This window comes from Etheostoma cragini, chromosome 9 (genome assembly GCF_013103735.1).
Source record: "Etheostoma cragini isolate CJK2018 chromosome 9, CSU_Ecrag_1.0, whole genome shotgun sequence".
NCBI classification, from domain to species: Eukaryota; Metazoa; Chordata; class Actinopteri; order Perciformes; family Percidae; genus Etheostoma; species Etheostoma cragini.
This window is the reverse complement of record NC_048415.1, coordinates 5,245,540-5,270,600: the sequence shown is the minus strand read 5'-3', so window position 1 is coordinate 5,270,600 and position 25,061 is coordinate 5,245,540. Positions and strand designations below refer to the sequence as shown.

The 25,061-nt window shown below is 40.5% G+C and overlaps 1 protein-coding gene across 12 annotated transcripts in view; it reads left to right on the top strand.

Annotated features, from left to right (window-relative positions):
- lrrc7 (leucine rich repeat containing 7) overlaps window positions 1–23,357 on the top strand; it is a 108,582-nt gene extending 85,225 nt beyond the window's left edge. For 5 of the 12 annotated variants that reach the window (XM_034881537.1, XM_034881535.1, XM_034881538.1 and 2 more), the window contains 15 exons: window positions 1,017–1,128; window positions 3,035–3,272; window positions 4,863–5,363; window positions 5,916–6,140; window positions 6,248–6,482; window positions 7,059–7,409; window positions 7,577–7,822; window positions 9,207–9,419; window positions 10,281–10,448; window positions 11,457–11,576; window positions 11,759–11,969; window positions 13,004–13,323; window positions 14,203–14,295; window positions 18,288–18,362; window positions 20,001–23,357. In XM_034881537.1, coding sequence (XP_034737428.1) covers window positions 1,017–1,128; window positions 3,035–3,272; window positions 4,863–5,363; window positions 5,916–6,140; window positions 6,248–6,482; window positions 7,059–7,409; window positions 7,577–7,822; window positions 9,207–9,419; window positions 10,281–10,448; window positions 11,457–11,576; window positions 11,759–11,969; window positions 13,004–13,323; window positions 14,203–14,295; window positions 18,288–18,362; window positions 20,001–20,111 — 3,219 coding nt within the window. In that variant the 3' untranslated portion in view covers window positions 20,112–23,357. Of the gene's footprint in view, window positions 1–1,016; window positions 1,129–3,034; window positions 3,273–4,862; window positions 5,364–5,915; window positions 6,141–6,247; window positions 6,483–7,058; window positions 7,410–7,576; window positions 7,823–9,206; window positions 9,420–10,280; window positions 10,449–11,456; window positions 11,577–11,758; window positions 11,970–13,003; window positions 13,324–14,202; window positions 14,296–18,287; window positions 18,363–19,786 lie in introns of all 12 variants that reach the window. The other 7 variants (XM_034881545.1, XM_034881540.1, XM_034881539.1 and 4 more) reach the window with 6 other exon arrangements.
- The last annotated feature ends 1,704 nt before the right edge of the window (window positions 23,358–25,061 follow it).

The window sequence follows — 25,061 nt, the reverse complement described above, 5'->3', positions numbered from 1 at the left end:
GTGATAAGGAAAAATGCTCCATTGCTTCCTTTGTAACCTCCTTTAGCATAGGATACACTGGACCATCCTTTAAGAAAGGAAAGGAGATAATGCCGTCCAACAGGTCCCACATTTTTATTTCAGTGAGACATTGCAACACATCTAATAGGCCTAATAATGATAATGTACTTTATGGCACAGTCTGAGTGGTTTAATAAACCGGTTAATGTGAGAACGTTACTCTCCTCCCCAACGCGTAACATGACAGTGAGCATGTGTTTACAGACCTGTGAATGAATGGATCGCTGAATCCAAAGTTGCACAGCGAACCGGACAGCCATTTATTTAGAGCCCAGAGCAGTGTCTGAAACAAGTTACCTGTTCGCCCCCTGGCTTATTTTAGTATGTTTTGTTGAAAACTTACAACAGAAATGAAATTATTATGACCATGTGGGGTCATACCATGTCCATACCGGGACCATACGGGTTCTCCTCGCACCGTGGCTGTATTCTCCTTCACCTTCCACCTTTAACCTCATGACGTTTACAACTGGGGTTAAGGAAAAATGGTTACAAAAGAACTTAGGAGGTATTTTTTGGACGTTTCGACCGAAGCCTTGGTCTTGACTCTGTCTCGACTTGGACATTTCTTGGACTTGACTACAGAGCTGTCTTTAAACATACCAGCAACTTCTAAATACCTGGCCAAATCATTTATTTATTTTTAAAATAATTTCAAGGTAAATCTGATAACATCTGCAGTATATCAGATTGCTGACAGGTTTCCACTAAAGCAGCCTTAACTAAAAATAGTTTTAAAGACTGACAGGAGAAGCAGCCTTAAACATTTTTTGTTTATGAGGTTGAAAACTTAAAACATCAATATTTCAACTGTGTGATTCTGGTTATGGCTCACTTACTACAGCTTGGTGGTCATTAGCCTATTAGCTCACATGCTTCTAATGAGGCTGTCTTATTGTACTATACAGTCACATGTAGCTACCTGGTGTGAACTTCTTGATTTTGTCTCTCTACAGGACTCAATGGGCGGCTCTCCCAACGATATCCGTATCTCTGACATGAGGCCCACCCTGGTGGAGCCTCCTATGTACAAACCAAAGGTGGTGCTGCTGGGGAAGGACAAGAAAGGTACTATATGATTCTATATTTATATGTACAGAAACATAAAAAGACACAGAAGTTCATACACATACACTTCACACAGTCATTTAATGTGGTCTGTTCTAAAGTGCTTTGGGGCATGTTTTAATGTAATAAAGTGTCCACTAATTAGTCATGGTGGTACCCTGATTAATTTCAGCACAGAAGAGAGAGCGGGAGGGAATACCATAACCTCCACAGTAAATCTAGATTCCCGTTTAAAGTGTTCAGCTTTTAGCTTGACCCTTCTACTTTACCAAAGGCCTTAGTTTCATCCGAGGTAATTCAAAATTTTACTAATGAGTCCAAAGAAAATTTTACTGCCCTTATTTTTTGTTCTAGATAATTTACTACTTTAATCCCATCTATTGAACAAAGCCGTTTGTTATCTCTTCTCCGTGACGAACTGTGACTCGTTCTAATTCAGAGCTCCGTCATACAATCTACTCCTTTGTCAGGGAACTTACTGTGAAATGATTAAAACATAAACGGCTTGTATGTCTTAGTAAATGTACTGTATTTTTTTTAAATATTTTGTCACCAAATGTTTTTATTTAAAGGTGACAAACAATTACAAACAATAAGATGAGACATGAGAACGTGTCCCCGGACCAAATTAAAAAAAACACACGGAGAGGGAAGCAAGGAGGGAAACATACAAAAATCAGTAATTGTATTTTGACGTACAACCTCAAAACACAATTATGAACCTGTCAATGAGCATAATATGGGCACTTTAATAGCTTTAACTTGTTAGCCCGCTGGTCCCTGCTGCTTTGTTTACAGGGCTCCCTTCAAAAAGAGTTTCTTTATTAACGGGACTAGTGTGTTAAACAAAGATTTTTAAAAACTGTTAAGCCGTTTACTAACCAGATCATTTATTGCGTCAGGGCAGTGGACTCAATGTTGTCCAAACATATAATGATAGCACTACATGAATCTGGGTCAAGAGACAGAAGGACAAAATAAAGAAAGACTTCTGATTCTTTTACCTCTCATCATCTGTCATGCGGTATACAGGCTTCAATGGAATTCAGCCTAAACATCATTCGGTATGCACTTTTAGAATTTTTGTTGTAGCTCTCATCAAGATTTTTAAGCTTTGACAACATAGTTCACAGTTTAGTTTCAATATCCACACGGTGAGCCGGGATTTAGGAGGATTACTTTGTCCTATTAACGGTCTGTGTTCTCAAAACAAGATTAAAATTGGGAAATCGTAGGCTCTGTCGGTTTTTAATGTGAGGATCATTACATGGCTCTGCCATAGCTTCATTCACAATGACCCTTTCCCTTTTGCCCACTTGATCTTCAAGCTACACATTAGACTCAAACACGACAACGACAACGAAGGATTCTTTGAATTCTTGTTTTGTCTTTGATTTATCAGAATATAAGATGAAGGTCATTCCAAGACCCAAAGGAGAAGTCCTTAAGTTGTTTGACATAAAAGAGAGTAAAGTTCAAATCCTCCCATGTAAAACTGCACGTTAATACGTTATAAATGGCTTAAATTATCAATTTATATAAAAAATGGTCCTGATTAATTATCTGTTGACCATTTAATTAAAACAGAAGTTAGACATGTCTGTGACATGACCTGCATTCTTTTGAGATGTCCAGAATACACGGTCAGAACTCAATCATTTGGACAAAGAAACTACTGCCCCTACATGTTTAAACACAGCCACCAAAGTGTGGCTTAGGTCACCTGGACATATTCTCATATCACTACCAGTACAAGCAATAACACCTGCTATTAAAGATCTGAGGAGATAAATTCAATCCAGGGGGATAAGATACAGGCATGACACAAAGGCACTTGTAAAAGAGGGTTATCAGAAAGAAGTGTGACATTTTGACTGTCCCTCTCTGTCTATCTGTCTCTCTCCAGAGTCTACAGATGAAGAGGTGGATAAGCTTCATTGTCTGAACCACAGCGGCTCCTCGGCCACATACTCCGACTACTCTCCCTCACAGGGCTCCTCCGGCTCCTCCAACCCACCCGGCAACGCACACTCACACTCACACTCACACTCACAATCACACACACACTCTCATGCACACCCACACACTCCTGCCCTGCCAGCCCCAAACAAAGACCAGGCTCCTCAAACACACTGGACAAACAGGTACACACACGCACACACACACACACACACACACACACACACAAATGCAAACACACACACACACACGCATGGCTACTTCATGTTCAATTTCATCACATCCCTTCGACTATCCATCATTTCTTCTTTTTCGATTCCAACCCCCTTCAATCTCCTCTATCTATCATCCATCTCATCCATCTATCCAATCGCTCCATCCATCCTCTCCTCCCTCCATCTTTCTGTGTCTTTCTTATCTCTCTGCTCACTCAGTCAAGGTCAGAGAGACTCATTAGGATGCTGCAGACTTCTGTCCAGGATTCTCTCTCTTTCCCTCTCTCAGCTCTCTTCTCCTCTACTTCAAAGGTATCTAGTCCAACCTTCAGTATGGAGCATTTCTTTTCTTCACCCCAACACATAAAAAGAAGCAAATATAGAGGCTTGGGCCTCTTGTTGAAGTTGATACCCTGATTCCAGTGCACCTATGATGTTTGACAGATTTGGCATTAAAGATAGCATTGAAAAACACAAAAAGGGTTTTTAAACTGAGTTGGAATCAGAAATGAACAGCTATGAACAACAACAAATGTCTCAATTTAACCGCTAGTCATATTCATGGAATTTTCAGTATAGCCTCAACGTTACTGAAGATTGCAGCCTGAAGCCTGTAACGATATTTGAGATACTCAATTTTGAACATCAACATGCATTTATGGTAGGAATAACTCAGATCTGTGCCGAACAAGACATTTTATAGTTGACTTGGCAAAGCTGTTTCAAAAGAACCTCAAACATATCTTTAGCATTTTCTCATTACTATACTACTACTAATATACTGTATAAAATATTATATATAATATAAAATTAAAATAGTATTTTTTGTGTGTTGGTGCAGACTGCTATCAACATCTATTTAAAGTAGAAATGCTTGCTTTCACAGCATTGCTAAAACTCCATTCATGCTCCTAATTTCTACTATTTTACAACCTTGAAAATGGGGACTGTTCAATATGTGAAGGTTGACAAACAAAAATGTACAAACGTTCACATCAACCTATCGAGTGATCAAAAGATACAGGAATCTCGCAGCAAAGGTTGGTTTCATACCATACTAGTTTGTTTATTTTGTTTCCTCTCCGACAGCACAGTGTCTGAACAGTAACCTTTTCAATCAACCTTTTTTTGATTTCAATCATCAATGAAATACTACACCTATAATAATGTTAAAAACTGATTTGTTTGTCCTCACTCTTCCCGTGCCTCTCTTCGTTTTAAGGAGCCCCTGAAGGTTGAAAGCTCCCTTTGGTATTTTTTTAGATTAAAGTGGTCATTGAGCACGCCTTTGGGGGGATATGCAGATCTTGTCCCTTTGTCTGTGTACTTTTGGAACTTGTGGCAAACTGTGAGTGGCAGTGAGGGACGTTTAAGGCATTAATATTTCCTCTTCAACGCTGCTCTCAAAAACATGATTTGGTTGTTGGTCAAATTGATCTTTTAGAAAAACATTAGAGAGAAAGTTCTGTTTTTCAAGTTCCCGTTGGCTCTGATTGTTTATAAGTTGATTTTATTATTTTCCACAGCCTAGTAAGTGTTTATTATGTTGTATCTTTGCAGACTGGCTCAGTCTTTCCCCAAACCCATTGACTCCAAGCCCCTGCTATCTCAGAGAGAAATCCCTCCATCAGGAACCCTGCAGCAGCGTGGGGATCGACGCCCACTAAGCGAGCCTTTTGATTGGTCTGAGGCCCCTCACTATGACAACACAGGTTTTGATGCTGAGGAGTCTCCTCTGGACCCTCCATCCTCTACTGGAAGTCAGGGAAACCCCCCGCTGGGCTCCAAACCCCGCAGCCAGTCAGCACACGGGCGCCGCCCCCTCCTCAGGCAGGAGCGAATTGTAGGAGTACCTCTGGAGCTGGACACTCAGACGCTCCCCTTCCACGGCAACCAACGCGTTCCGGACAATGACCCACAATCTGGACATCCTTCCCAGAACCCTTGGCAGAACTGGACCAGAACCCCCAGCCCGCTGGAGGACCGAACCGCGTTTCCCTCCAAACTAGACCTGACGCCCACCTCCAGCCCCAACCCTGACCGCAAGGACATTGACCCAAGGTAAGTGAATGGAGCTTCAACAGTCCCACAGTTAGCCATGAAATGTGTATGTGTTTAGGTGGTAGGCTTCATAACCCCCAGGGTTTACAGATTAGGTAATCAAGAAGTTTATCAACAGATAATAAATTTAACATTTGTACTTGTTGTCAAGCTGGCAAAAGTGCCACAAATTTGCATTTATTTACTTGTAAATTAAATATTTTACATTTCAAAAAACGGTTTATTAGCTTGTAGCCCTATTCTTACATGTCACTCTGTGAGTGCTGTAACTGCTTTATTATAAATCAACTGATGTTGGCTGTGAACACTCTACAGAGCTAAATATTAGCATAATCTATGATAGTATTTAAAATCATATGATTATGTCATTAATCATATTTGTGCAAAAATATGTTTTTATGAAGCTGCTGGACTCCTTGTTCATTTCTGATCTCATTTATACTAACACTAACCTGTTTCCAGACATAATGTCTTCCTACTATAATAATCATGCTTTTGCTCAGCTAATTCTTTTGGCCATTAGTATATGATTTCCCTTGTTTTTGCCTCGAGGCTGGAACAAGGCCCAGGCCCTTTGCCCGGCAGCTGGACGTACCACGACAATCAGGGTGAGCAGAACAGGAAGGATCAGCTAAGTGTCAGCGGCGGCAACAAGGTGACCGTGGTGATGAGTAAAAGCTCAGACCGCTTGTCCCCCATGATGAGGGAGACGAGATCTAAGTTTAAGAAGTCACAGAGCATTGATGAGATTGACATGGGCTCTTACAAGGTCTACAGGTAGATTTGTTTTTACTTTTCTTACCAATAGGAGAATCAACATGTTACGTCAGTAGGTCAAGTGATTGCAAAGTTGTAGCTAATTTCTCTTGCTGTTCTTTCTACAGTATTCCTGTGGACACCTACAGTTCATCTATTGAGCAACAGACTAGTTTGGACCGTCAAGATTTGCCCGGTTCTATGGAGCAGACCAACATGTCACGGTCACAGTCGGCCCCCATGTTGGACGATGAGCTGATGTTCCCAGGACACGGAGGCAGCAACCACAACCAGTCGGGACAGAACCAAAAACCCGCCATCCCACATAAGGCCTACCACTTTGACCACAACTACAACCCCCAGGTTAGAAGCTTGTCTCATTTGTAAAACCTGCAATAACTGTCTTACCACTTGCAGAGGAAATAAGTTTAAATGCATTGGCATATCTAGATATTTGTATTCGATATATACATATATATATATATATATATATATATATATATACAAAATATATATATTACATATATGTACACTATATATATGTATGTATATTAAGGTGTACTTAGTACACAACCACCAATTATTAAGCAACATTTGGAGGTATGTTTCTGGACACTTGGCAAATGCGAGTCCAATGTTCAGTCTCTTTTAGCTCTGTTTTTGGTCTCCACCAACTCCTGAGTGAAATATATGGATATGCAGCTGCTGAAACATGGCTTTCATGTAGTATATGTTAAAGTTCACTGCAGCAAGGTGAAATGATAAACCTCCAAAGCAAAGACAATATTTTCAGGGGTTTTAAGTCACTCTATAAATTGATTATTTTCTTTTCAACATTTTTGGACAACAGCAACAATGCCTGAGAACAATTCTTACTTATTTACTTACTTACTTACTTACTTACTTACTTACTTACTGGTAACCCTTCTAACCAATCAGGTGACCATGGACCGTCGGGTCCCTCCCCCCTTCCCCAACACACCAGATTATGTCAACCACTCATCAAAAGCTTTGGAGTACATCAATCAACCAGGGAAGACATTACCCAAGGAGTTGGTAAGCCCTCGGTATCGTGCATATCCACCACTGGAGATGTTTTCTTTTCCGCAATCACCAATCAACCAGGATGGTCAGCCCAGCCAGCATCAGCAGCCAATCCCATCACAGCGCTCCAGGCCAGGGTTTTTGAGGAGAGCAGATTCCTTGGTGAGCTCTACAGAGCTCGCTTTGTTCCGCAGAGTCCATGAAGCCCAGCAGGAGGCGCTGCAGGAAGCTCAGTACAGACAGCAGGTAGGAGATCTGTTTTCTGTAAAACAATGCTTCTTTTTGTCAAACATTACATAGAAAAACTAATTAATAAAGCTGTCTGCTAAATATCTATCCAATATACATCCTCGCAATATACATTTTTGGATTAATGTAGAGGTCTGTTATAGTTGTAACTCTCCCCTCTTCAGGCAGACCCCCCTCTTTATGGTAGGGCTCTGGCCTACTCCACGCCCATGGAGCACTCTGCTCTCACCAACATGGCTGACAGCCAGAGCCAGATGATGCACAACAAGAGAAACGGTCGCTATGATGATGACTATCCCACCTACCAGGAACAGAAGAAACCCATGATTGGTTATCCGACCAAGAGCCTGACTCAGCGCCGCCCCCTGTCTGCGAGGAGCTACAGCACTGAGACCTACGGAGCTTCTCAGGTAGAATGTCACCTGAGCTGCTGATAGTAATAGTTTGTGTGTTTCTGTGTGTCTTTGCATTTATGGCCCACGTTGACTAATTAGTTTTAACTTGCAGTCAATATGGAGTGCATGAAATACATTTTTAAACTATGAATTATGTTACAATTAAAACACTTAGGGCTGCAACTAATAGTTTTTTTCAGTATCGAATATTCTGCTTATCAAATGTATCCGTACTGGTGCAAAACTCAAGACATAACAACAAAGCATTTGACTGTGACACTGGAGACCTGGGGTTTTTCAGCCTACTTACAACAGTAAACTTTGGTTTCTATTAACCAAGACCATCATCTTTCCCTAACCTTTCCTTGGTAGATTAGAAAGACATTACCTTAAATTATTGTATCTGTAACTTGGAAGGACTTGGTTTTACAGTGTATTTATATGACTGAGTGCAAGCATTTTTATTCATCCATTTTCCACCTATTATCTAGGTCCAGGTCATTGCAGCAGCAGGCTAAGCAGAGTGGCGCAGGTGTCCTTTGCCTCATCCATTTTCCCTAGATCCCACGGCATTCCCCTAAGTCCATAAATAATACCTTCAGCATGTTCTGGTTTTGCCCAAAGTCAGACTTTCCAAAAATAGTCACAGAGAGGTGTCCAGGAGCATGCTGATCAGATAAGCAATGCACTCCATCTGGCTCCTTTCAGCATAAAAAGAGCGGGGCACAGGAAGGTGCTATAATGGTCTGTTATAGTGTCTGCATTACTGTCTTAGTACTTATCTGCCTGGCATTCCCATAATCCATTTAACCCTCACAACGCAGAGGAAGCCTCGGGAAAGACCCAGGACTAAGTGGAGAGATTATATCTCCAACTTGGCCTGGGAACGCCTCAGCATCCCCCAGTTGGAGCTGGTTAAACCAAGGGATGTTTGGGGTCCCCTGCTGGTGCTGCTGCCCCCGCGACCCAACCCCTTATAAGCGGACGAAGATGAATGGATGGATGGATGGATGGATAGAAACCACATTATACCTAAACTTATTAGAGTGGGGTCATGCTACTGAACACAGCAATATAGCCACGCTAGCGGCTTGGCTCTAGGGATGGCAAAATCAGGTGCTCGGTTCATTGGTCAGCCCACTGCGTTGGTCCAGACTAAAATATATAAATAACTACCACAAGGATTGTGTATTGTTGTACAGAGAGTGGTGAACAAAACAATAGGGATGAAAGATGCTAAAATGCCCCATAGAGCTAAGGGGAACTAAAAAATAGGTGCTAATTGTCAGTGGGTTGGTTAGTAAAAGAAATCCCTGTTACACACACATTGTCACTTTTTCCACTGCTGTCCAACTTAATTTCTTAATAGTCTTTAAAAAATATGAATCTTTGTCCTCAGGCTCGTCCGGTGTCAGCTCGTCCCACCATGGCTGCCCTGCTAGAGAAAATGCCTCCTGACTACACTCTGGCGACTTGCCCTGAAAAACCATCTGATGACACAATCAAAGTAAGACCTGGCGTACCACTGAAGCCTGAAGACATCACCTCCAGGATGCCTGCTGATTGGAGGCAACAGCTACTTAGACACATAGAGGCCAAACGATTGGACAGGGTACGCCCATGCAATGCAGAAACACTGAGGGAGAGGGAAAACGAGAGGGAGATACACTCACACTCACACACACACGTTCAGTAGCCCTCCCTGTTTGTATCTGTGTAAGCCTGTGTTGTAAGGTTGACCAGATATGTGTCCGGCTGCATGTGCGTCCCATTCACACTGTCGCTCTGTCAGCTTGACCTACTGCACACTCACTGCCGGATATAGAAGAAACACATCCTGATATTCAACAAAATCTACGTTGTTATCTAAGATATTTGATTTTGTGACATGTATTGGGAATTTGAAATTAAAAAAAAAAAAAAAAAAAAGGTACCCTGGCTCTAAAACTAGGCTAACTGTTTCCAGTCTGGCTCAGTGTCTGTGCTATAAACCTTCTCATCTAACTTGCGGCAAAAGCAAAACTAGTTGGCATTGACATTTGGACAGAGCTGTGTGGTGGTGCTAAACTGAAGCATTAAAACGCATTGTCTTTCTCAGACATAGTTTTTAGTTATGCAGTTAGGGAGTGGGCTAATTTTTTAAATAGCCACATAGTATTACATAAATAATTAAAAAATTGACACACTAATGCTGGGATGAATTGATCCACCAGTTGTTGCCTATATGACACAATGTTCTCTGTCTGTATTGATCGGTCACTAGCTAACATTTTTATGTGCTTTCAGCAAATCTGCACTGTTGTTGTTGTTATCAGTGTTATTGTTGCTTGTTTATTTGTTGTGTGGAGCACAGAGTGTGTAATCACCATGCTGCAAACCATGCTGTGTGCCCCCCCCCCCCCCCCCCCCCCCCCCCCCCCCCCCCCCCCCCCCGCATTCACCCATGTCATGTGATGTTGTCTTCTCCAATCAGAGTGGTGTCCTAAAGCACAACACGCTCACGCTGGGCATGCTCTGTCAGGGCAGGGGTCACGGCCAGGGGCGCAGCAACACTTTGAACTTTAACCTTTACAATAACACTAAGCATGAGCCCGCTGCTGGCCGCTGGCTGCCACTACCTCCTCCTCCATCTGCTAACGCCGTGAGTATCCCTCTGCGAACAATGAACCCCTGGTACTCCTCTTATTATTGCACACATGGGTAATTATAGACAATAGCTGCCACCGCCTCTTCTTCTGACAACTACAGCAACCATGAACTTTTATTGAAAGGTGTGCCATAATTGCTGTTATAATTTAGTGATTATTGTACACCTTTACACCTTAGTGTTCCCAGAAATCTTTCTTGACATGACAGCCACTTCTAACGTCAAGTGTAGCAGCCAATGAACAAAGATTGGTGATAGATTTCACCAAATTGGACTCAGCTAGACGACACATTTTATTATTACCTAAAAATACAAGGGTTCAAGCAACTCAACAAACATTTGTCTTAACTATCGTAAAATACGCCCCCTTCTGTCAATCTACAGGCGGATCTTTGTTGTCTGACACATGGAGCTGTTGGGCATTGCACGTCTACACCTTATTAAACCATTTCTTCTATGTCTATATAAAAAATAGTTACCATTTTAAAGACTTTTAAAGGCCCTGAATGGGTAAAGGAATGTTACGTGGTACACGATTTTGTGTTGGAACCGTTTTGGTTATTTCACAGAGGAGAAGCGAAGGCCAGTTCTTTAGTGTTTTTAGTGTAGAAAGAAGGAGCAATACAGCAATAACTTTCTATTCTGATACAGTATTCATCAGCTACATCAGTCATTACCATGTTGACTGGTGGTAAGATTCCACAATATATTACTTTGCTTTACTTAGAAGGGGAAAATCTATTTACTAATCTGTGACAGCTGGTATTCCTACTAAAAATAAAACAGAATCTCACATGACATTCATATAAACCTCTGTCTGAAACAAACTCAGCCAGGCAAAGGTTGATACATGAATTAATTACTTAAATAGATACTTTGGCAATTTCAGTCCAGCTCTGTGTCATATCTGTGCAGTGTGTTTAGATGATACCTCTTTAAGTGAAAAGATAATTTCCAGTAAGGGTCACTGCTTCCCTGTCTCTTTGTTTGTCTCTCTTTTAGACCCCCTCCCAGCAGGCTGCCATGCTGGATAATGACCAGGAGGGGCTGTCAGGAAGCAACCAGTGGGCTCCCTACTCGCTTGGCAGGAGGGACGTCCCACCTGACAACCTCATGAAAAAGGTAAGAGCTGTTGTCTAGACCGTTTTGTCTTAGTTTTACCGTGTTTAATCCAGCCCAAGGCTTAAAAGGAAGAAGGGAACTTGTGTAAGTGTCTTCAGTAATCATTCCTTCAGTGTGGATGTGAACATGTCTGTGTCCATAATAATTTGTAATGTCTCTAACTGCCCCTGCTCTGTCCACAGAGTGCCCACTCCCACAACCCTTCCCACCAATCACACAACACCATGACAGTCACTTCCTCTTCCTCCTCCTCGTCCACTACGCCTCATCGTGTGGTCGTGCAGCAGGGCTACGATGGGATGATGAACAAAGGGGGCCAATACCAACCGGGCATGCCCTTATCAGTGGTTCCCTCTGGTGGGCCGGGGCAGTACCAAAGCAACATGCCTCAAGGTAAATGGTAATAAATCAAATAAAATGCTTCATTTGTAGCCCTTAACGATGTATTTTGTGGTTGAAATGTTAGATTTGCACAAGGAGTATGATGCCACTTCAAGTTATTGAGAATGTAATTTTTGTGGTTACAAGATGTCATTCAATCATGCTGTCACACCCAATCCCAGTATGGAATCGGAAACAAACAAAATACAATCGGTTAAAAACATTTTATTGAGGCTCACAAAACGCTAACGAGCCTAGGGATTACCAGTTAGATTTGTTACCTTGGTGTTTTTTTAATTATCTTTGATTCAGTTCAAGCTACTGTACCATAAAAGGCGGAATTAAAGGTCCTATGGCATGCACATTTCACTTTATGAGTTTTCTTTTTAACAACAATATAGGCAGCCTACCTATAGCCCCCCCAGTGGCTAGAAATGGTGATAGGTGTAAACCGAGCCCTGGGTGTCCTGCTCTGCCTTTGATAAAATAAAAGCTCAGATGGGCCAATCTGGAATCTTCCCTATATGATGTCAAAAGGGGAAAGGTTACCTCCCCTTTCTCGGCTTTGCCCGCCCAGAGAATTTGGCCTGCCCATGTGAAAGAGACAGACATCATGGCTGCAAACAAGCAAAGCATGGCAGTTGGTGAAGGCCACACCCCAGCCTCCACCTTGCCCGCCTTTCTCCTCGTCAATAGCATTTAAAGCTACAGACAAAGAAATGACACGTCCTAAGGAAAGCTCATTGTGAGACTGGCTCTAGTGGCTGTAATTCCGCACCAAGGCTGAATTTTGGGATAGAGACTTCAGATACAGTATTAGGGGACCACTAAGGTCTTTATAAAAGCATGCAAAAAACAGCATGTCATCGGTCCTATAAATTTCACCCCAGTTTGAAAATTGCAAGTGACCAGTAATAGACAAATTGGTCCGTGTAAAAATAATAATGTCTGCCATGTGTATTAAATCAAGAGCCTACATATTAATCAAGTGTAGATATTTTTTTATTTCAGAATGTTTGCAGTTTCTTTTTCTTTTTTCTGTCCAGGCCATCCAGCTTCCGGACAGGGTTACCCCAGCGCCGGCATGCCCATGGCCATGTCTCCGTCTGGGAACCAACCACAGTACAACCCCCATTCCTCCCACACATCCCATCAGCCTTCCACCAACCCTCAGTACCACGGCAACCAGGGCATGGTCCACAGCAACCAGGGCATGGTCCATAGCAACCAGGTCATGGTCCATAGCAATCAGGGCATGGTCCATAGCAATCAGGTTGTCATGACCCACACCAACCCACGGCCTCAGAGTGCTCGTTGCCTGTTGCAGACCAAAGGCCAGAAGAGCACGGATGGTTTCCAGGAACAGGTATCTGTCTGTCTGTCCATCTGTGTGTCTGTTTATCCTCAGCAACACTATCTTGGAGGTCTGTTTGAAAATGGGCTGTACTAAAATGTTGGCTAAATATATAGTAACCAGGGTAGAAAAGATATTAGTTTTGTGAATGTAGGTCCATAAAGTTACAGTACACTGCAAGTAATGTTAGAACGGTTTAAATATAAACAGTAAAATAATTTTAGACTAATGTACACAAGAAATAGAAATAGTGAAATAATAAAGAGATGTGAATGGCTTTGTTGTTTCCAAAGACAGTAGTGGGTAATGTTAACTAACTAGTCGGATTTTTTAATAACAGGACATGATGGTTACCAAGTGGATTTTAAAGGGTCCACAAAGCCAACAAGCTGTCAACTAAAGAATACAAAAACATTAAAATAATTGGGACATGTAAGTATAATTTTAGCCACCAACGGTTTGCAACGGTTTGTGGGAAAAAACAGGTCCAGAAAAAGCCATGGAGGCATAGTTCTAAATCTGTAATATTCCACAGATGGAGATCACTGTAACAGTTGAGGGAAGATAATGAAGTCATTCACACTACCTAGATCAGCTGATCTTCCTGTGGGGGTTTGTTTTCCTTCCCTAGTATGAGATGGCTTTCATTATGCCAATTAGAAAAACTCTGACAAGGTTATTTGGGGCTCAGTTGTTGTTCGACAGAGAATTGAGGACCTCCAATATAGCGGCCAAAGCATGTCACACATCACACAAAAGCACCCTTCAACCATTGTACATGTTGTCCATCTACTCTATGTTTGTGTAGAGATTATGATCTTTGTATTTCACTGTCACTTGTCTTTCTTTCTTTTCTGTCTTTCTATTTCTCCCCCTCCTCTCTCTCTTTAGTTGTGTGTGAGAATAGAGAAGAACCCTGGTCTTGGTTTCAGTATCTCTGGTGGCATCAGCGGCCAGGGGAACCCCTTCAAACCCTCCGACATGGTACGACCCGACCCGGCCTGCCAGCCAATAACAGCCTCCCGGGCTTTACCTCAGAGTTGCCATGGAAACTGCTGATCGTTACCGCAGTGTTTCATTTGTCTGTCTGTCTATTGGGCAGCAGTTGACTTGGTTAACTTTGAATCTGTTTGAGTCTGTGATCTTAAACTACAGACTGTAGTTATATCAAAGTTTACGTATTTGAAAGAAGTCTGACGTGTAATAAAATATAGAAAAACTAATCCTCTTGAAATATGAGGAATTCTTATTAGCGTCACCGAGCAGGAAAGAAAAAATCAGTTAAAAGGTACCTGAGTTTGGCAAACTAGATTATTAGGACTGATGGTACAATAGGCCCTTTTGAGTGTCCTTATCACTGTGAAAAATGAAGCATCTAACAATATTTCATTATTTAGAAATAGATGTGTGCCCACATGAAGGCATGATGTCTTAAACCAAGGTATACCAAACTCCTTTATGAGTTTGACTGATTCTGTCAGGGTGTGCCTGTGCTGAGAGCCTGTTGGGTTTGCAGATCCCTCCAGGCCTCCTGCACATGGCAGTCTGTCCTAGAAACATGCTGCTATAGTCAGTCCAAAGAAGCGAGGCTGCTCACGGAGCTCTGACAGCTATTTTAGGAAGGCTGCTTTAGTTCTGGGACACCGTGGGAGATTTTAGATCTTTAACACTTTGATCTCGGGATGGGAAGCATGGCAGATTTTACTGACTGTAATTCAGATGTTGAGTAACTGACGAGACAGCTGGTTTATTAATAGAAAGCCGACAATAAGGGTTATTTAAAACAGTCAGCCTTTGGACAGCCCATGTGACAAATGGTGAATTAATTCAAGTCGGGTTTGTGAAGTGATAAAATAGAGATTGTCAATTCATCCTTGAACTTAAGTTTTACAAAGACAACTACTGTGATTCAGTTGCTGACACATCAGTAATTTGACCATGTGCATCTCTGCTGGTATCCATAGAGCTTCACCAGCTGCAGTCTATCCATAATTAATTTTCTGAAATATTGTACAGTATGTATTCAGTGCACAACTGAGTAACAGATTTGCAACTTTGCAATATTTCACATTAGACTAAAATGTTTGCCTTAACCATCCTACAGCGACTGTCAGTCAACTGCTGATATGCTGCAGTGATGTCAGTCAGCAAATGTTGATTTTTCACTGAGTCATGGAGAATGTATGGTTAAAATGTAAATGTTATAAAGTGAAATATGCATTTAAATTAAACTGTATGTCTCCTCTCCTCAGACCCCTTACATGTGGCCCACACAGGGTTTCCATGGAGGATAATATCTCTCACCACCACCATTTACACAATTTCCTTTTAATTACCTAATTCTAACTCTGGCCCGCATTGTCCCTTACATCCACATGTGTGTGACTTCCTGAAGCAGTCAAAGGGCGCATTCCTGTTGTTGTTTTTTAAACTATTGTCCACTCTTGGTTGATTCATCAGCTGTTTGAGCTCATACGAATACGGGCGGCTTCAATCATCTTTTACAACCCGCTTAGGAAAACTTTATTTTTTTCTACATATACATGTGGTATTCTAGTCAAAGTAGACATGACTAGGTTTAAAACTTTGTTTGTATTATATTTTAATGTAAATTAAGGGCAGAAATGAGGCTAAATTCAGCCAAAGTTTAAATAGTTAAAAGGACTGTGAATCAAAACAGCTTGACTGATAAATTATACATCTGTGGTTTTGATTCCCAGTGCTTACTACAGCCACTCCTGTTCCACAGGTCTGGGGCTTCCCCTTGTGGTCAGCGTGTTGTTTGCACCCATCCTCTGATTTACCTGGGCTAGAAGAACACACTTGTAGCCCCAGTTAATCAATGTTCTTAACATTTGTAAAGCACTAAAATACTGTTCCAACTTTTTGTGCCAATCATCTTTTATACGGCTAGCCAGAACATTATTGTTTCAAACATACATTTTTTTTATGTTGTTTAAATGACACATACCGTATGTATGTGGTGGCCATACGGTATGAACGGGGGGTCGCAGGTTCAATTCCCAGTACGGACCAAAGAACAAGGTGTGGATTGGTATCTGGAGAGATACCAGTTCACCTCCTGGGGCTGCCAGGTGCTCTTAAGCAAGGCACCCAACCCCCACCCACCTCCCCAACTGCTCAGGGCGCTGGTCCAGCATTGGAAGGCCACTCACTCTGACATCTCTTCATTTGTGCATGAATAGGTCCTGAGCGTGTGTGTGTGTGTGTGTGTGTGTGTATTTCTTGCCTATGTGTAATGATTTCAAACAAAACAGAGTGAACATTTCCCCACCTGGGATCAATAAAAACAGTATTAATTAGTACCATAATCTTTAACTTGAAATAATCGTTTAGTTTTATATCATCTGGAAATGTATGCAACAATATATTTTCATGACAAACATGAATTTTGGCTTTCTTTAAAGATCAGATTTGTTTGCATAGTTTTTTGTAGAAACAAAATAATGTTTCAAAAGCTAATCTTCCACAAGTCCTTATCAAGTTAAAAAAAAAAATTACAATGATCTTCTAAGTTTGACTCAACAGTCTAGGGTCACTTCTGGCTAATTAGGATTCAACGAGTGGAGATGGTGACTCAGTTCCTGTATTGGCAGGAGTGAGATCCTAGGCTTTGATGCATTATCTTCTCAGGTTCAGTATAAGAAAAGAAGACAGGGTTTTCAGGAGCAGAACATGGATTTTTCATCAGATATGGTTCATGAGCATTAGAAAATCCATGTTTCTGTTCCTGCTGTTGTTCAATATGCTGTCTTTGCACACTAAGCTGTTTCGATAACATGCTTATCAGCTGTCATCTTTTGGAGAAAGCTGTTATCTCTGAGCGACAAAACATTTTCAACATTTCTGAAAGTTTCCGACGTTTTGAAGATGCAAGGTTTTTGCGGAGTGCTGCAGCTTTGTGTCCAACTGCTTTGTGTATAACTGTTTAATTGTTGTGACTAATGGCTACACAATTTTCAGCCGCTAACAAACACATTTATAATGTACAGTGAGCTCCATATTTCACTTCCTTAGTAGCCTACCTGAGTAGTTAAGTAATCAAATGAACTGACCAGACCCAAATAACAATTAGGCCTAATGTTTGCAGTAGCCACATCGTCAGAAGGAATTCATGAAATACATATATGAGGCTCACTGTATAAATGCAAGTGTTACCATAAAGGGTAACTAAACTAATACTTCTAACACCTCTCTACCATATGTATGTGTTTGTTCTTGCATTCACCCATAGACTGTGGTATGTAGGTGCCGCTGCACTGTCACTAGTACTGTACATCGTATTGTTACCTTTATCTGTTAGGCTCACTATTGTGTGTTCAACACGTTCACAACCTGTTGAACTACGTTGAGTCGGTACAGCTGCATTGTCCTACACTTGTCCAAAAAACATCTTTCAGCTCTCAGTGAAAGGATGTTGGTGTTTTTACAATCTCTGCCTTGGGTAATTGATGGAACATATGGGGGATAAAATATCTTCTGCCCTCCCCGCTACCTACTTTTTCCCCTAGTCAGTACCCATCCCACACCTATTCTCCCTGCCCTATTCTTTATAAATTTACTATATGGTATAACAGTATATTTATTTTGCACTCTTTCTGACCTCATGTTTAAGTCCTGTGTAATCTGTATTAACAGCCGATCAACCATTTTGATGTGTGATCTATGTCTCTGTGGGAGGAATCTGTATCTCTCAGCTTCTGTAAATTATTAGATAGATGCCAATACTAAGCAAACCAAAGTACTTCTAAAAAACTAATAAATCAGAAATTGCACGCCTCTCTAAATTTAGATGAAAGAGAATGCATTGGTAAACTGGCTGTATGTGTTTGCCAGAAATGAGATTTTTTTTTTTTTTTTGAAAGGGTGGATATTGAGATGAGAATGAGAAAGGCAAAGATTCTAAACCATCGTGTCCCTGTGTTGTCCTAACGGTGTATCATTTTGACTTATAGGGTATCTTTGTTACTAGGGTACAGCATGACGGACCCGCCGCCTCCACTCTGCAGCCCGGAGACAAGATTCTGCAGGTAACATCCACTCACTTGTCATCAAATGGGCCAGAAAGTGCCGCATCCTGCCCTCTCTCCCTCCCTTACCCTCTTAACCCTTCCCTTGTTTTATCAACAGCCAGACAGAGCATTTGGTAGAAATTTTGTACCTAGTTAGCCGGATATTTTATTACACAAGCTATTCAACAGAGGCACACAAACACTTATTATCCACAGTGATTTAGTCAGTGGTCCCACATAAACTTACCCACATGTGTTATCTTACTAGGTGGTAATATTAATTGTACACAAGTATATTAGCATTTTCCTACCTCTATATTCTGCCTCTGTGTGTGTACCTGTTGGCATGACTACCCCCACTCGCTCTCTCATTCATTACTATGAAACTGACAACTTCAAAAAACCTGGGAAGGTAAACGATTTCAAATATATTTTGTAATCAGAAACAGTTTATTGCCAAGTAGGTTTGCACATACAAGGAAGTTAACTCAGGGATGATTTGGTGCTTAACAATAAACAATGCAAAAGCACAAAAACATAATGTGACATAAAAGTAAGAAACGTTACAATAGCATATGAAAAAATATATATGTACATATGGATGTAAAAGCTCAAAGTGGTATATGTACAGACAACTTCAAGCCTAAACTCAAAATACGTAATCATGCAGTTGTTGGTTATAACTACTGTGGGACCGCGGTGGTGATTATGGCTTTTGGCTTAAAACAAAGCCAAAATGCTTTGGTCTTACAATACAATGTTGTTTTTTTTAAGCTCCAAGTATTGCTTGCCACTTAAATATTGCCAGGTCAATTAACTCTTTTTCTAACCAAAACAGATGTTCTGAGCCAGACATGTTTTTGTGCTCTTCCCAATCAGCTTCTACATTATCTCACTGCATATTTGCTCTTTATATGCAGTCACTTTGGATAAGATTTGGGCTTAAACACATTGCAGTTTGAAAGTATGCTGTGTGCAGTAAGAACTAAAGCATTCTTTTTTTCAGATGACTCAATGGTTTTTCTGAAATACAAGTTGTAAAAAAGCAAACATGGGTACATTACACATGAACATGAGTACATACTGACATTACATCGTGCAGGGATACTTTCCCAGGGGCAACAAAAAGCTATCCAAGCAATTTCCCCCTCCCAAGTAGTTCAGTCAAATTGAATCAATACACACCAAACAGAAAAGGTTAATAAATATTTACTTTATATATTTACTGTAGCTATTATTTCAAAGTAGTGCAAGTGAGGATTGTACTGCAAGGTCAAATGAGATGCCGGCACTTTACCATGACAGATCCCCCCCCCCCATTACTTTCTTGTTTCCCTCCCCTCTCTCCTCCCCCTTCCTCTTCTCTCCACAGATTTTCACAGTTTAGCTGGATGAATTCATCTAAAAGCCCTTTTTTGTCTTTACCCCTTCTCTCTCTACAGCATGACTGTGTAGCTCCTCCTCTTCTCTCTCTTTTCCCCAACAGTGATGTGTTACTGAGATAATGATGGCAGTGACCCTCCATCCTTCCACAAACACACACTCACACACACGTAGACATACAGTATGTTTGAAAATAGTACAGCACGCACACCTCTACACATACATGCACACACACACACATGCTGTTGACTGTGCTGCGTGTTTGCCTTGCAGGCTAACGGACATAGTTTTTTACACATGGAGCACGAGACAGCCGTCTCTCTGCTGAAGAGTTTCCAGCGGACGGTGGACTTGGTGGTTCTGAGAGACAGCAGCACATGCTAAAAAAAAAAAAGTTTTATAACAAACAAACTAATAAACACAACAACGCTTCTCTACTCTGCTCATCGCCATCCATGCCACCCTCCACCTGCCCTCCGCTGGAGGCTTGTGGAACTGAAAAATGAGCCTCCTTTTTTACCTTTGTAGGGGAACACACAGACATTGATTTGCCTATTGCTGGACCAAAGGCAAATACTAGTGCCAAATGTACCATCGGAAACATTTCGGCTCTTCTGTCTACCGGCGGTCAGGGACCTGATCGACGGCTGGACGGACCACAAAGGGACTCTTTGAGTTCCTACAGGGCTGCTGCAGTTTGAATTTTGTGGTCGTTATTAGGCAGTCATCTGATCATCCAGTCTGAACACTTTGTGTTTGTTTGGTTAGTTAGCATTCTGGGGTCTTTTTGCTTTTTCTCTGCTGCCTTTTATTTTGCTGTCTGTTAATAGATTTCGAATGATTTGTTCGGTATAGCACATTATTCACTTTTCTGTCTTTATTATTGTTCTTCTTTGCTTTGTTCTCTTTTCTGTTGTCCTCTATTCTGTTCTTTTCTTTTGACTTGTTCTTTTCTTTTTGATTCTGTTATTCTCTTTCGTTCACTGTCTAATGTTTTATTTTTTTCTGCTGTCTTCTGTTCTGCAGGTATTATTGCCTCCAGTGTAAAGAAATTGAAAACTTAGGACTTTCTGCCTTGTGTACATATATAGAGCTGCAGTTTTCTAGAGCTGCACTGTCCTGGGGGCCTGGACAGACAGCTCTTAAAGTTTATGATTAATATAAATAGTGTTGATAAACCACATTCTGAATTCTATCTTATGAACATACAGGGATTATTTCTCCAAATGGACAATTTTCTAAAATATACCACTGATTTTTCTTTTCTGTAAAGAAAACACTGTTGATAGTTCATTAATGCTACTCGTTCTCTTGTTTTATTTTATTTTTAAACTGTTGCTTGCACAGCTGTGCCGAAAAGAGCTAAAGCAATACTTCTGAGGCTCGGCCCACAGTGCCATCTATCGAGCAAGTCATGCTAATGTTTACACACACACTGCCATGCTCATGAGCTAACAGGCAAACACACAGTAGACGTATGTGCCCCCCTACACAACACATATGCAATGGTGCGCACTGTGCGCTATTCATAATGAAGCCCTGTTGATATTCTAGCCTGACTTTACAATTCAACTCCTATAATAAAACTCTCACTCACACACATACACACATTGTAACATTATCCATAGTATCTGTGCAATATTTTGAAGTGCTGTTTTCTAGTATTGTACAGCATTGGTCCATCCTTTTTTTTTAGCTGTTGGAGTTGTACAATGAAGTCACAGCATGCTTTCATGTCATTGGTCACTGTCAGCCAGCCATTTTCTGTTTGGCTTTTAGAGTTATCTACTCTGTAGGAGACTCTAGATGTATTATACCACTGACTTTCAGTAAGACTGATGTTCTATGGTTGGTGCCATATGGACCCTCTGCCCCTCCCTGGCTGTGTTTACACAGGCCCAAAACATCAGAGCTTTACCGCTTTGTGTCCCAGATTTGTGAGAGCAGTAGCGTGGCTTTGGTTAGTAGAGCAAACTGTTTTTTGACATTTAGCCTGGCCATCAAATACAGGTGTTAGCAAGCATCCGCTCTGCTGAAGTGTCCCGACCTCTGGCCTCCCTGCAGAAAGCAAGAAGAGAAATGATAATATCCCTGCATCACTCAATAATAATAATAGTCTAAATGGGTAAATCTGCAGATTCTCCCTTTTTAGACAATCAGGGAAAGATCTGAACTGTGCCTCAAAGGCTTTTGGCTACACTTGAAATTCCATAGATTTTGTAACCTAAATAGATGCTAATTGACACAAGGAGTACATGGAAATATTTAGATTTGCCATCTTTGTTGGTGAATGTTCAAAATGATACGTGGATAGGGAAAGAAAATAATGTTGACTCAGATGTAGAAACTACAATTGTTTCTGGAGCCCGTGTCCATGTTGTCTAATAAGACCATGGTCATGCTTCTGAAAGTTTAAAGACATGACAGAAGCAACCGCAGAAAAAGCAAGAAGAGGTACATTTTCTGTCTTCTGTAAAATGCATCTCGTGTCTTGAAGACGTTTCATGACAGTGAGTTTTGTTTTGTTTGTCTGGATGTTTCATCCAGAGCAAAACAACATCATTCACTGTCCTTTGCTTTTACTTGACATGACAGTGTCATACTCTGCCCATTTTGTGTCAGCCCTCTTAAAAACCATTAGAATTTAGATCATTTAACATAATGGACACAAAATGGCGCAGTTTAGACTTGTGGTTGAGAGACTTCATCAAGGTACCCACCCAACCCTATTTAGAGTTTGAAATATCAAAGATATTGTGATGAGAACAGAGAAAAAAAGTTTGATAATATAATTATTTTTTACTACATGTTTCAGGTAATTCTTTCTAAATATATTGATATACCTTAGCTTTGCTCAAAAATTGTGATATTTTATAATAATGACACTTATAACAAAGTTATGGATGGAAGTACGCACAGTATGACTTGGCGACCTACACATGTACTATCCAAAACTGTATAAAATGTATTTCTACTGTAATTGTGAATTTGTGTTATACAAATATATATTATATATATATGTATATGACTATAAAAACAGTCATTTTCTATGTGTTTAAACTACATGAGAGCTGAACAAATGCTGAGGACGGTGTCACTGTACATAGCTGTGAATGAAATCCAATTTAAAATGACTCATATTGATTGTGAATGTACTCATGCTTTCTGCAGTACCTACACCTACCCAACTTGAATGCTGCTTCTTTTGTTGTGTGACAAAAAGTACTTTGACCTCCGAAGAGAGAATTGCTGTCAAGTTATGAGTTGGACAAATTTTAGTGACAATTTAACAGAACTATTTATTTATTTATTTATTTATTTGCACATGCAAGTTGAAATCCTTCCAGTTTTAAGTTTGAGTATTAATGCGGAGAATTGTAATTGCAGAAGTATATATAATATATATCATGTGTTTAGAATGCATTTTGCAGACGCTATCTGTACATACTATTTAAGATACAGTTTTTACAAAAAATAATATATGTATAAAATTGAAAAAATGCTGTGCAGCAATTATACTGAAGCCATTTTGGGCTTTGGGAAGTACCATTTTTTCAGTATATAAGAAGTGTTTTGAATAATGTACTAAAGTCTCTATTGTACAAACAATAAAAATGTCACTATTGGTAATCAGGGTTCCTCCTGGTGCACTAAGCTCTGTCCTTAGGGATAAATCTCTTTCTGCTCCCCTATGCATCTTTATTGTTGACACAGAGAATAATTTAAGAAGAAAAGGAGAATGAGACTTAAGAAGAAGGACATGGGGGAAATATTGTGATTTAAAAAAAAAGAAACAACAAGCAAGAATGAACTGCTAAGGACATATTAAGAGGGACGGAACAAAAGAAAGGAAACAGGGCAGGAGCCAAATAAAAATAAAGAATTCGAAAGAGAAAGGAAAACAATGAGCCAAAAAAAAAAAGATTATAAAAAGAGAAAGTAAAGTAAAGATGAAGTAATAGAGGGAACGAATAAACAGTACAATGGATAAAAGAGGGAATAAAAGAAGCTAGAGATAAAGAGAGGAAAGAGGAGAGAGAGTTTCCTATGTGGATTAAAGTAGCTCAAGGCTCTTGTCATCCCAGCAGATGCTCCTTTGTCTCTTTCCATTAGTCTAAAAGTCTGTCTCTTTTTCATCCCTCTCCATCCGTCCATCTCATCTATTTCTTGACACTTATCTGAGCTGTGGATTACAGCGGGACAGCTGAGTTCATCAAGCTGCCTCAAACACAGAGTTTCTAATTAAGTTAGAAAACCATGTCGGTGGTTGTATTTTTCAGCAGCTCAAATAAAAAGTTTGGTCCATTATAGTCTACACACTCCACATCGCTGTGGAGACGGGTCGGCAATGCAAGGCTATCATGAGTAAATTACATAAAAATCCTACTAGACTAGAACACTGGACATTAATCTGAACAATGTATCCAATTTTGATCAATTCATAAGGGCATTTTCTATAAATTGAACCTGAACTGGTTCTAGTGTTAGTCCTTAAGCTGTTATAATTTCAATATTGAAATCTTATTTGGCATGATTAGCGAACCTTACTGCTCAACTAACTGGACGTTTTGGCCAGCCTTGATTTATAGAATAGCCCATTTTATGGCCAATTACGTTATATTTTATGATTTATGATCATAATGATTTATATTTTAAAGTTATCTCCGCAGCTACATTAAAATGTTACATTAATGCATCAGAAATAATTATCCAAAAATGAAACTAGGCCTATAAAACTCCTATACAGCAAGCATAAGAATGAGAATAAGTACTTTTACTTCAGGTATATTTAGCTGGTGGAGCTTCTGTACTTTTACTTGCATGCAGGACTTTTACTTGTAATGGAATATTACACTGTGGTGTTGCTAATTTTACTCACATGAAGGATCCGAATACTTCTTCTGCTGTACCACTGCCACTCATTGACTGCACAATATCTTACCACTATATTGCGATATACTGTATAATAAGATGTGTGACTGGATTATAAGGTACGTATCATTGGCTGAACTTTCTTCCCTGACGGTCTCGTACCATGACTCACTGTTCTCCTCGCATCAGTGCCCTCTGTAGAACAATTCTGCTTACTGTGGTCCAGGCCGGCAATTAACAATAGAGGGTAATACTATGCACACACACACACACACACACACACACACACACACACACACACACACTGATGAAAGCAGAATGAAGTCCTTTTGTTCCCTTTCCTTTTTTACTCTTTGGTTTTTTTACGAACGGATGTTGTACAAATGATACTTCTGTCTGCTGACTGACCAACCCACTTTCACAACCATGCATTCATTTCTCCCCAAGCTGATGCATATTGCT